The sequence below is a fragment of the Catharus ustulatus genome, chromosome 8 (assembly GCF_009819885.2).
Source record: "Catharus ustulatus isolate bCatUst1 chromosome 8, bCatUst1.pri.v2, whole genome shotgun sequence".
NCBI lineage: Eukaryota > Metazoa > Chordata > Aves > Passeriformes > Turdidae > Catharus > Catharus ustulatus.
The window spans coordinates 14,402,164-14,414,775 of NC_046228.1; the positions used below are offsets into that span (position 1 = coordinate 14,402,164).

General features: G+C 48.0%; 1 protein-coding gene across 2 annotated transcripts in view; it reads right to left on the reverse strand.

Annotated features, from left to right (window-relative positions):
- Window positions 1-2,777: 2,777 nt before the first annotated feature.
- Window positions 2,778-12,612, reverse strand: part of ENTPD1 (ectonucleoside triphosphate diphosphohydrolase 1) — a 33,078-nt gene continuing 23,243 nt past the window's right edge. For both annotated transcript variants that reach the window (XM_033066227.1, XM_033066226.2), the window contains exons 4-10: window positions 11,450-11,600; window positions 10,484-10,643; window positions 9,622-9,855; window positions 8,831-9,091; window positions 7,734-7,853; window positions 7,420-7,557; window positions 2,778-7,298 (exon numbers count right to left, since the gene is read on the reverse strand). In XM_033066227.1, coding sequence (XP_032922118.1) covers window positions 7,092-7,298; window positions 7,420-7,557; window positions 7,734-7,853; window positions 8,831-9,091; window positions 9,622-9,855; window positions 10,484-10,643; window positions 11,450-11,600 — 1,271 coding nt within the window. In that variant the 3' untranslated portion in view covers window positions 2,778-7,091. The remainder of the gene's footprint in view (window positions 7,299-7,419; window positions 7,558-7,733; window positions 7,854-8,830; window positions 9,092-9,621; window positions 9,856-10,483; window positions 10,644-11,449; window positions 11,601-12,612) is intronic.

Below are 12,612 nucleotides of genomic sequence, written 5' to 3' on the forward strand. Positions count from 1 at the left end.
CTAAGACAACCCTGATCCAGAGCCCAAACATGAGCACAAACAGCTGAAAAATTTGCCATCACGGCTGGACAGGCCAAGAGAAAGGTTCTCTTTAGTAACATGAGCATGCTATTCTGCTCTATTCCAGCCGTGCTAGAGAGTAGCTCCTCTGGCCATCAGTAATGTGCTGCCCAGGATACTCAGTGCCATGCCAAACATTCGCTTTCCCTGCGCCCTTGAGGTGGATCTGTGCTGCATTGCTCTAATTTCTGTGTCAAGGGTTGCTTCACCCAGCAAAGCATTCTCTCCCAGTGCTTTCCTGTCTGTTCTCCACATCTTCTTGGGCTGCTATCTTCCTACCTCAGTTTTCCAGGAAGAGCAGTGGTAAGACCAGGGAGTCCCTGTTTACAGCCTCTAGCTGCTGTTGATAGCCTCTGATGCAAACAGTACAGGCTGGTGGTCAAGGCGCATGGATTGCCTGCTCATTACTTGGCTTACTCAGACTTTCCCATATCCAACATTATTCTGCCCCAGCACCATCATAGTGATCCTTTCTCTCCTTGACCCTTTTTGCCTTCTTGGTCTTCTGCCCCATCTGCCCAGTTCCCTCTTAAACCCCTGTTTTTTGAAAAAATGTCCTTTTGAAGACATGAACAGAAAAATAAAAATATTATACGTATATAGAGATAGCAGTAACCTTATTAATACCTTCTCCTAGTTAAGCCTCATCCCCCCACATCCCTGCTTGTCAGCCAGTCTGAAAGCAACACACGTTCGGGAGCAGGAATGACATTGCACCCATCTGTAGCCAGGTAACAAGAGTCAGTGCTGGAGGTGACAGCTTCTCCCAGCACATGCCAGAAAACAAGGCAAAGCAGCTGAAGCTGTGGCATGGATGGGTATGGTAGAACAGTTCTTGGCCTGGTGGTATTTTGCAAAGCTGGCAGCCCACAACAGCAGTGGGAAATGCCTTCACCTCCTTCACATCCCTGCTCCCAGGGCTGCTGGGCTCCCCTGGAGCTGCTCTTTCCCCAGGCTTCAGCAATGAAGGCCATGTGAAAGAGTCGTGGGCAGGTTTCCAGCACTACCCAGTGTTACTTGGCAGCCAGAGACTGCTAGGCAGGGCTATAGTAAAATAGCACAAGCCCCATGTTTGGCCAGCTTCACCCTCCCCTTTCCCTTCCTAGGCTGCTTTCAGCAGCCTGGGACAGCAGAGGCAGAGTTGGAACTGCAGTGCTGCCAAGGGACACATGAGGAAAGCTCTCACTTTCCTGTGGAGGCAAGCAGCACTGATGTGAGAAACAAAAGTAAAAAAAGAAATGCCAGAGCATTAGAGCCTAAAAAGGAGCCATGGGCAAAATCTCCTGTGGGTGTAGAACACATCTCACACACTACTAGGTCTGGAGAGTTAGTCAGCGTTATCCACAGCACAGGGATGGAGGCAGCCTGTTATCAAGCAGCAGGTTTAAAGAATACAAAAGGAAATACTTTGCACAAAAGACACCATGAAATTACATAATCAAACCTGAAAGTTAAATGAGTGCAAAAGAGGACAATAAGAGAACAAGATGTAGAGAACAGGGGCACCCACAGTTATCAGATCTTGAAGCAATCATTTGATCTTAGAAAATTTGAAATTTCCTAAGCCCCTGATGGGTAGAAGAAAAGGATTATGCTGTTTTCCTAACTATCCCTCTAAATCCTTGCCCACCACACAGCTGGAGACGAGTGCCAATGCGCTGTCTGTTTGATCTGACCTAGCACGGCCTTTACACATTCTAGGAAAATGACAACTGAATGGATCTTTAATCCAATAATAAATTTGGACATGTTTGAAAACGATGATGAAAGCAGAAACAAACAATAGAAGATGTTAGGACTTAGAAACAGTGAAGGAAGTAAATAAAGACTTCATTTGGAAAATGCGGCTAATACATCTGGGATGGATCAAACACTCCCCCACCCCCACCCAGATGTTAAAAAATGGAGAGACCTTGAGGCAGTGGGACAAAGAAGGGGAGCAGGAATACTCTGTGGTGAGAGTGAGAGGAATGTGAACGCAAGCCTTGTCCCCCTCCTGTTGCATTGCTGATGGACACGGGCAGCAAGGACCTGATTCTGCTGGCACTTGCCACGGAAAGACTCCATCTGATGGGCTCACTTTAGTTCTGGCCATATTGTTAACAGAGGAAGATTGGAAAATTTGAGGAAAGTTCAAACTAATAGCCATAAGAATGAGCAAACTGTGGGGAGTGTATGCTGAAAGAAAAATAACTACGACAAGCTTTGTTTGCCTTGGCAGAGCTGTGGCTGCACACAGAGACATTCAGCCCTGTGAGCAAGGGGCACAGGCCCTCTGTCCTTCACCTGTTTGGGGGGCTGGGAAAGTGGGCTGCAGTGCCAGCATGATGCCAGTGGGGCTGGCTGGTGGAGGGATAGGGAAAATGAGAACAGAGGACTGCTTCTGTCTGGTTCACAACTTGGGAGAATAAACTGCTTTGAGGAGGCCAGGATGAAGCTAGGGCAAAGAAAGATGTGGTTTGGGCATTAGAAGCCTTCCCAGGAGTGAGACAACCTGTGAGGTGCCCAGAGCCTGGAAGAGACCACAGTGCCTTTCTCTACCAGGAGGGGATGCTACCCATCCACCGGGAACTTCAGAGCTGACCCAGGAGAGCATCAAGGAACTGGCAAGAGAGGAAATCACATCTCAGGACTTTTCCATGTTTAGTGCCAGAAGCTCCATTCCACTCCTGGCAAGCTCCCATCTTCTGGAAAACAGCATGAAAACTTTGCTGGCGTCAGTTCAGAAGTCTTTATTATGATAAGCATACAGAGGCTTGTGTGTGCATCAAAACAAAGATCAATTTCTTCAGGGTTGGGCCATGGAAAAACACATGGCCTGGGTGGCAGAGACTGTTGTCCTCAGTGTTCCCTCCCCAGTCCCTCCTGAACAGGCTGTTGAGCCTGTGACAAAGCTGGCAGCCCTGCAGAGCCTGCACATCCTGCCTGGCACAGAGCATGGGAAGAATTGGGGTGGAGAATGGAGGGGCATACGTCCGGCCCAGAGCTGCTCCGGGACACACTGGAAAGCCCTGGCCAGCGCCCACGCTTCAAATCAGCCTTCCAGTGCAGAGGTGATGGCCCCACTTCTGAGAGCGGAGGCACCACTGTCTTTGCTGGAGAAGTCAGCTGTGCACAGAGGAGGGGCAGCTTTACCAGGGAGGAGAATGAAAGGTACTTAGAGCCTGTGGTGGGGAACAGTTTTCTTTCAAGAAGTGAGGGTGCTGCAGGTACCCAGGCTCTCTCTCTCTTCTGACAAGTTCTGATAGCTCTGCCCCACACCTGGCTGAATATGGCAGAGCTCATGGAGGTCATCAGCCCCAGCGAGACCAGGCTGCTCTTGCACCCTGCAAAGCTGTCAAATCCCTCTGCAAGGAACCTCCCAAAAATGGACCAATCAACATATGAACCCAAACCAGAGACACTCATCCCACCTTGCTGCAGCACATCTCAGAGCTTCCTCGGAGCCCAGGAGAGATCTCTCTTCAGCAGAGAACAAAGTCTGGAGTCTTGGCAGCACAGTACAGCTGAATAGTGAGTAAATATGTGATAGACATGAACATGTGATGTTAAAAGATGCTTTACGCAGGAAAAGCAAAATGGTAAAGCAGGAAGCGTCTGGAAATTAAAGCCAGAAACTATCAAATTAGAAATAAGGCACAGATAATTATCAGTGAGGCAGATCAACTGTCTTAACAAGAGAAATGATACATTATTTCTGGCATATTTGGAAACTCCCTCCACTATCATTAATGGTCTTCATGTACACGTTGGGTGTTTCTGGAACGCACATTTCAGTTGAGTACAGCTGGATCAGATGCACCACAGAAGCAAAGAAATGAATGTTCATAAACTTGAACTCTTTGACCAAGATTTTGAGTAGCCTCCATGAATAAAGCCCTGCAATAACAGGAGAGATGGAGAGAGAACAATCACGGGCTGTTCTGTGAATGTTCGCTACCAGACAGTGGCATGCAATGGTCTGACCCTGACAGGATGCCTTCAATCAATCATTTCCTGGAGCCTCAGGCTGCTTCATTGGCATGTTTTCACCTTAGAAGTCCTTATCCTGGAGAGACTGATTTACAAATGCGGTCTAAAAGTCATAAGGTTTAAAAATATTGTAACATATTTTGCATTATATTAGTTTGGGCCCTTTAGATTACATTCGAGTCACATTTAAAACTTTAAAAAAAACCCAAACTCAAACCAAAAAGTGAGATAATTAAAACAGGAGGAGTGAGTGAAGATGACAGCTGCTCACCTGCTCCAGAATCAGGAGCTAACAATATGAATGCTATGGGACTTGCAATGAAGATACAAAACACTGTAAAAACTCTTCTCCCAGATACTTGACATTTTCCTTTGCCATAAATCCTTAGCGGGGACAAGAAGAGCAGACTGGCACAAGCTTTCTTTCCACACCAACTTCCACATGAAGTTTTTGCCTCCATTTCTGACATGTCCTAATGGATCTGCCACTTCTCATCCTGGACACAACTGAGCAGCCAAGGAGGCAAGCTCAAGGAGATCTCAGGAGAGGAATTGCCACTCTGCAGGTTTCCATGCTGTTCACAGGAAGGATGGAGGCACTAGCTCACCTGGGGAGCTTCTCCAGGGCATCTGCTCAGCTGGAGGCTCCATATGCAAGGAAGGTGGCACGTGGTGGGGTGTGCTGCAAATGAGGCTGTCTGGGCAGCAGAAGCAGCTCTGATCACACATTTCTCCTGTATGCCTTCCAGCCATGGCCAAAACCTGCTGTTCATCTCTCACCTACCTACCTTTGCTACAAACAAAGAAGGAAGACTGCATCCCTAGCTGAATTCTGACATCCCAGTGTATTTGCAGATAAAAAAAAAACTGGTCAATGGACTCACAGCTGGTGAAGGGTCATTTGCAGATTGAACTGGATAATCTGCTTGGGGCAATATTCTTTGAATAATATATGTTTCTGTGGGGCCACACAGAAAGAAAAATGGCTCATATTGAGAGACAGGGATGTGAGACAAAGGGTGTTCTGAAATGCACTGACTGGGAAAAAAGATTGAGTTGCAATAGTCCAGCTGAACTCAAAAGCCTAAAGTCTTTCTGTTAAGTGAACAGATCTGGACCAGAGATATATGAATGGTGAGCATAGAGCATAGATCAATATATACACTGTTAGTGACTCTACTACCTACTGAAAACTTTGGTGTCCACGTTTCAGAAAGATGTAAAACTTTTAAAACAAGTGGAGTCAAGACTACAAGTGAGGTCAGCAGAGACCACTTTACAGATTGAAAATCAATCCATTTAATATGATATAGTGACAACTTGCAAGCACCAACAAGGAAAAAGGGATTTTAATAGCAGAGTTACTCAGTCTTTTGGAAATGGGCAGAACAAGGTCCAACAGAAGCTGAAGCCAGCTAATTCAGAGCAAAAATAAGACACATATTTTTGGAAGAACAATGATCTGCCCAGAGATCTTAGAACAGGGTAGATTTTTCCCTTACCTTTAGGTCCTTCAATATATTAGGGCTTCTACTTCCAGGCATGAAGTAGAAATAACTGGGTGACAATTTCCAGCCTGGGAAATGCAGAGGGATAGACTGGGAGAGCTCTGTGTCTGTACTTGCCTGAAGGAGAAGGCATTATTGGGGTGGCACATCCTGACCCCCTCCACACTGCCTACACCTCTGCTTGGGGAAACAGGTGTGTGTTTGTTATGCCTTCCTCTCTACAACATCTACCTTCTTTTTGCCTCCACATTTACAGGTCATTAGGAGAAGAGATTTCTGAGATTTTGTGGGAGGTAGACAGGCACCAGTGGTTTCTGAGTGTTTTTACGAAAATGGATTTCTGACTTACCTCTCTTTTTTTTTTTTTCTTGGACCAAGAAATGGAAAAATGGAAGGAAGTGATTAATAAACTCAATCAGTGGCATTGTCCTAGTTGTGTACTAGAAGATGGGCTGCAGTATGTGCACTCACAAGCCCTGGGTCTTATGGCCATTAGGATAAGCCTGTGCTATGAGGAAAGGAAAGGCAAATCTTCACTAATTTTGCTGGTGGAAAGAGTGGTTCAATCTGTGCGTACTCATGCTGGTTAACTGCTGCCAGCTGCCTACAGGAACATTAACTAATAAACACTTTCCCTAGACTGGAGGCTGCTGTGTTACCAGCACACTGATCCTGGATTGCTTTAGTGGGTCTATACCTGAGGGCACACTGATCACACCAGAGTCCCTGCAGGCATAAACCATCACTACTGGCCAAGGAACTGGGCCAATACAAGCTCTGCCTACAAAAAGCAGCAGTGCCTGGCTGGGAACTTGTGGCTTGATGTACCTTAGAGACGTGGGAATGGCTCAGTGCAAGTGAGCCAGCTTTGGTCCAGCAACAACATCAGGAAGACGTGAGAAGGCATTTTGCCACCTGCAAAGGGAGCTGACAGCTGACAGAGCCCAGCTAAGGGCTGATGACCACAAGCGTGCTCAGTTTCTTCATCTTCATCCCTTCTTTTCCCAGAGTGGCATTTGGGAGCCTGACCCACCCTCAGGGGCCAACCAGGTGCAGGAGCTGTACCAGCTGTAGGGCTGTGAGAGCTCAGGGCGCAGGGAGGGGAGCAGAGGTGTGCTGGTGCAGAAAGGGCTCTTGGGAACACCTTCAGCAGAGGAGGAGCAGGATCACCCTGTGACAGCTCCCAAGAGCTCAGTGGGATGTGTGACCCTGAGATAACCCTTGCAGGAGCACTGGCTCCCAAAGATTGCTGCCACTTTTCTCTTTATAATGCTGTGCACAAGGCAGAAACCAACAAGCAGCAAAATTTCATTCAATAAAAGTACGACCCATTCAAGGAGGGGACACGAACTTGTCTGTCCTTGGCAGAGAAGGTGGCGAGCCTGATGTCCCAACATCTGTCAGTGCAAGTGTGATTCAGAAGAAATAAATGCCCTTGTTGTACAGTCAGTAGCTTCAGTGAGAGGGACTCTGCAGTACAGCCTGCTCTGCTGGGGTCTCCTAGCCCTGAGCAGTCAGGATGATGTGGCTCCTCTCCCCTTCAGGTTCTTCCTAAACAATCCCCTTCTGCAGGCACTTGGGCTTGTGGAAGAGAAGCCAGGCAAACAGGAGCACAGACACCAGCACAAGGGAGCACAGCACCATCAGCCCCACGTAGCTGCCGTGGGAGAGAGGGGGCCCGGCTGGCTCCTCTGCAGGGATCATGTTGGTCAGGTTCAGCATGTAGCCCAGGGTCCAGCCTGCATCACTGCTGCCAATCTGAAACACAAGAGCAGAATCAGTGCTGTGAGGCTGCCTAAGGCATTGCCTGAGCACTGGCACCCTTGGGGGAGGCTGCAGAGAACTGCTGGGGTAGAGCCCTCCCCACCACAAAACACACCTTTCCAAGGAAGTGGATCATTTGCCAGTCATTTTCAGTGAACCCATAGCCATTTTCCAGGAGAGAGAGGATGTAGGCTCCAGAGAAGCAATATTCACTCAGGTACTTTTCTTTGACATTATGATGTGCTGTCTTCACCTAGGGAAGGAGGCAATCACTGTTAAACAAACCTTCCCACTGCTCCCGCTTGTGCCTGAGCATCCCCTGCAGGTGCTGGGGGGATCTTCCCCATCTTGCTCTGGAAATCAACCCCAGCCATTTATCCTACAGAAAAGTATCAGCAGCCCCAGTCTACTGCAACAAGCACAGCTCACCTTTTGCCAAGGCTGGGCACAGAAGCTCTCAATGGTGCTGGTCACTTTGTTCAGGGCAAGGGGGTTTGATTCACTGGTCAGGTTCAAAAAGTTCATCACAAAATAGAAAGCAGAAAAAGCCTGAAGGAGAAAGATTCTTTTAATCTGACTAGCCCAGAAATCCCACAAAAGAAGAGTTTATTTATAGATAGAGAAATATGAGGAGTGACATCACACACACGAGAGCAGGAATGTTTTAAAGAGTAATGCCATTTTGAGACACATGACTCAGAGCTGCTGAGGCATGGAGGTAGGAATTATGATACCCTGAAGACCTTCAGTGAGCTCTCTCCTTTACACGTGCCATTGGCACACAGGGAACACTTATTGCCATCACAACCATGATCTCATTTTGGCAGCTGAGATGAATATGCAACCAATATCACCACGAAGAGCAGAGGTGATGGTCTGAAAGGATTGTACAGAGCCCCATCATGTAATCCAAGGTCCAGAAACTCCATGTCTGACCATGGCCAGTAGCTGATAGGTAGGAGGCAACTTAGGATTGTATTAGCAGTTCCCTGGAAAGCCTCAGAATCACTGAGCAGCTCTTGCAGCTCTAGGACTGATGGTCAGCATGGTGTCCCACATAATGTGTATTCAGAATGTGCACTGTCTCTTCATCCTGTCTGGGAAGCAGATGGGTGAGCTGACTGGTTTCAGTAGCACTCAGACACTGCTGGGTGAGTTTCAGATCTGGTACCACCACTGACCTCAGGGGACAAGGTTTGCAGAAGCAGTGCTCCTGCTGCAGCAGGCCTTCCTGCCTCTCCTGCTGGACATCAGGAAGGACAGCTTAAAAAGTGAGTAAACAGAGCACCCCAAGGAGATGGGTTAGAGTGGGAACAGTGCAGTACTGCTAAGCCAGTATTTACTGGGGGAGCTCTTGTCTGTCCTCACAGCAAGTGTGGCACTACTTTTGTAGTCACATATCCAAAAAGCCATCCTGTAAATGATTTCCTGCCTCAGTCATGAAGAATGCATTCTAGCATTACTCTGAATTTCTGCTCTTCTGACATTCTGGATTATAGAGAGTTGAAGAATGAGTGAAGACTCACCCCAAAATCCCCTTGTAATGGAGGTAGGTAAATCCCATTGAAGGAGCACCTGGAGTAAGGACAACCACTTTTGTTGAAGAGTTTCTGGATGTTTTCTCGGCACTTTTGATAGTCCCCCTCTCCCTTTATGTACAGCTGGCTGAAAGGTAATTGCTTCTTCATGTCTGATGTGCAAGGGCTTTTGAAGAAGTCACTAATATTTATAGTCCTCTCATAACCCTTGTGAAAGCATGGGTCGGGGAGATCGCTGTTCTCCACGGTCTGAAAGTAAAAATCAATCCAAGATGTTACACTTTGCTCTAGAATGACACCCTGGGAAAGGACCACAAGGAAGAGTGGCTCTTGTCACAGTACATCACACCCAGGAGCACACATCAGGTCAAAGGGATCAGGATGGCTTAAGGCACTGGCTGTGCAGGGGAAGATGTGGGTACTGCCACAGCCTCCCTGTAGGACCCTGGGCCAATTATTTTAAATCACAGTTTGTGAAGCTGTGCTGTTGATTTGGGTTTCTCAGAGATAGTAAAATGTCACCTCCCATGAGTACTCCAGTTAAATGCGGTTCTCTTGCTGTCCCATGCCCAAGAATCAAGGCATCTCAGATTGGTAGTACTTGTGAAAGTATCGACTGTCACCTCCTTGGGCACCTCATGCCCAGCCTGTGTGCAGAACAATGACATTTCCCTAATCCACACTAAGAGGTGAGCTGGGACACAGCAACTTTCACAGCACCAGAATCCCAAAGCTGGGAGGGCCCAGGATTGTTCAATTACAGGTGTAGATGTACTTGCCTGTAGATCCATGGCCAGTTTCTTTTGCAGAGCCTGGTCCTTGCCATAGCAGAGAAAGCTGTGAGTGTACACTTGGTAATCCTTGCCGTAGAGACGGAAGTAGAGCTGGTTCTCTGGGGACTCAGAAGAAACCTTTGATACAAAGGTAATCTGTGTGGAGGCTCCTCCAAGGTCTAGTGCTCCTGATGTCTCACTTGAGGATTTCAGGGAGAGCAGAAGCTTTTTCCAGCCAGACTTGGAAAAGAAAATCAAAGTAAACCAGATATATTGGGCATGGGCAAGATTTCTTTTGGAGAAATGAAAAAGAGAAAGAACTGTGAGGAGAGAAGCAGAAGCACAGAACACAAGAAACATGGGAATTCCTAGAGAGGGCATGAGATGAGAGCTGGAACAAGGTATAAGAAAAATGCAAGCTTGTAAATACAGAAGATGGATCATGTCAAAGTGTTTGCAGAAGAGCAAAGAACACGAAATCTCATACCATTGTTATGAGAAAAAACAGCCCACTTGCTGTTTCAGCTCTCAGAAGATTTATAAGCTCAACAGGAAAGAACCACAGTCAAACTTTTCAAAACCAGAAATATTTTAGATTGGGAAGTGAGAAGGATGCTGTACCCAAGCAAAACTATTGAAGATGCTGGTGTTTTATTTCAGTGCTTGAAGCCTGACTGTAGTGGTGAATCCTGATACCACTAAACATCAGCATATACTCACAGCAACTGCTGAGGGAAGATGTGCAGCTTCCTGATCCCTGGCAAATGGCTTGCAAGGGAAGAGAGTGCCTGTGACACCTTTTTGCAAGGCAGGACTTACAAAGTGCTGCAATCCAATGACTCAGGTGTACTTGCTATAGATATACTACCTGCTTGAAATTGCCCAGAAGGTAGTTAATGGTGATCCATCCATAGGCTCCTTCTTCCTGACCAGAGATGATTCTGGCACCCTGGAAGTTGAAGGGAGCTGAGCGTAGTGTGTTCCCTACTGAGGACAAGACTTTGTCAGCTGCGCTTTCATTCTGCAACCTGGACAAAGAGAAGAAAAGATGGAGTGACTGGCAGAGAGCTCTCCATGTGCTTTACTCTGAGCAGGCAGGCTGCAACTCCCCACCAAGTGTCCATGATAAGAGATTGGTCATTCACATGAGTCATCCAGCTCTAACTGGCCATGGTCCTCTCTGACACTTGCAGACCCTGAGCTGAGAGTGGTAGGTACTTGGAGCAGACACCAGAGCTCCTGTCCTGTAGCATGTGTCCTGGTAGGAATTGCACTGTGGAGACTCCTCTCACTCTTCACTGTCACCATTAGAGAAGAAATCCAGAAGGCATCCCCAGGAAGATTTCCCAGGCAGTATGTACCTAAGATCATTTCCCTGTCCTAGCCAGGAGAGGTCTGGGTCACTCTCATGAAAATCACAAATTGTAATTAAAGGAGGATGTTATTGTAAAATTACCTTAGCCTCTGATGGCCCTTTGTGGGGAGTTGCAACGTGTTTGGGCTCAAAAATCTGGGATTAGGCCTAAAACCAGACTGTGGGGATGTTTGAGCATCCCTTTGTTGTGGGGATGTCTGGGCATTAGCTTGGCACTGCTGCTCTCCTGCTGTCTCTGTGCTGCCTGTGGATGCAGGAGATGATGGAGGGCTGGAGTGAGTGGGGAAGCAGTGGGAAAGCACAGGGGACTCGGGGCTCAGAGAGGTCGGGAGCAGAGGAGGGATCTGGCACAGTGTGAGCTGGCAGTACATCCAAGGACTGCTCCTGAGAGGGCCCTGCTGCACACCCACGGCCATCCCAGGGGCAGCTCTGCAGGAGGGGGGACGGGCCCTGCAGTACCTGAGGAGCCGCATGCCAGCAGTCGCTCCGAGGTAGACGGGTGTCTCTTTGTGCTGTGCTGAGGGAATCACCTCTTCTGCTTGTTGTAGGCACTGTGCCAGAGAGGGACCTGCCTTCTCTGTGGCATGGGAGTAACCTGAGATCCCAGGGCCTGCAAGAAGTAAAGACACTTCATTGTTCAGACTCCAAGCACAATCCCAGAATTCTGTCATGAACAGGTTGTTAAACCATATCACAGGCAGCACAGTCAGATTCAACCACCCCATTCCTGAGGAGCTTTAGAAATCCTGCAGCACCAGCTAAGCCCAGTGCCCTTAGTGGGTGGTCACAGTGCCCAGCACCTGCCACCCTTTCCCTGCAAAGCAGGCCATGAACTAGCAATGAGGGCTGAGACAAGCCATTTCTTTAGCATGCCCTGAACATCTGCAGTCTCTTCTCTGGGTCTGCCTGGGTGTACCCTGGATCTGCGCCTGAAAATTCCTGACCCTTCTAAGCTGGCTCCTCCAGGGGCAGATGCTGTCATTTGTTTGTGTACTCTATACTCACTACAACACTATGTGTCTTGCAGCAATTGTGTCTTATCCTAACCCAAGGAAAAAATCATTGTCCCTCTCTGCCATGTGTCTCCTGGCTCCCTGGGCTGTGCCAGGAGCAGTGCCTGCATGCAGCCCCATTTGCTCCAGCCCGCTGTGTGCTCAGTGTGCAGCCCATGCCGTGGGATGCTGCAGCACTGAGCAGCGATCACAGCAGCTTGGGAACACTAGGGCTCTCCCCTGCACTGCAGAGGCCTGAAAAGACCCCAGGCAGGTCTGACAACACCTCAGAATGCAGCTCTCCATGATGGTCTGTGCTGTTCCTCCTTGTGTGCGCCCCTGGGCTTCATTTATGCCTTCCTAAACCATGCAGTATCTGCACAGCAATTAAATAGAATTTAAAAAGCGCCATGACACGCATAAGTTGAGCAACCTTGAGCCACAAGCCCTGTGCACAGCTTGCACAGAAGCCTTGAAAAAGAGCAAAGCATGCTCTCCCCTCTCATTGCATCCATCAGCACTTCAGCAAGAGTGCATGCAGACATTTTATTTATTTAACTACATTCCTTGGTGTAGTTTTTTCCAAAAAGCAATTAATCCCAAGCATCCTGAAAACAAAGGAAAAAGTGG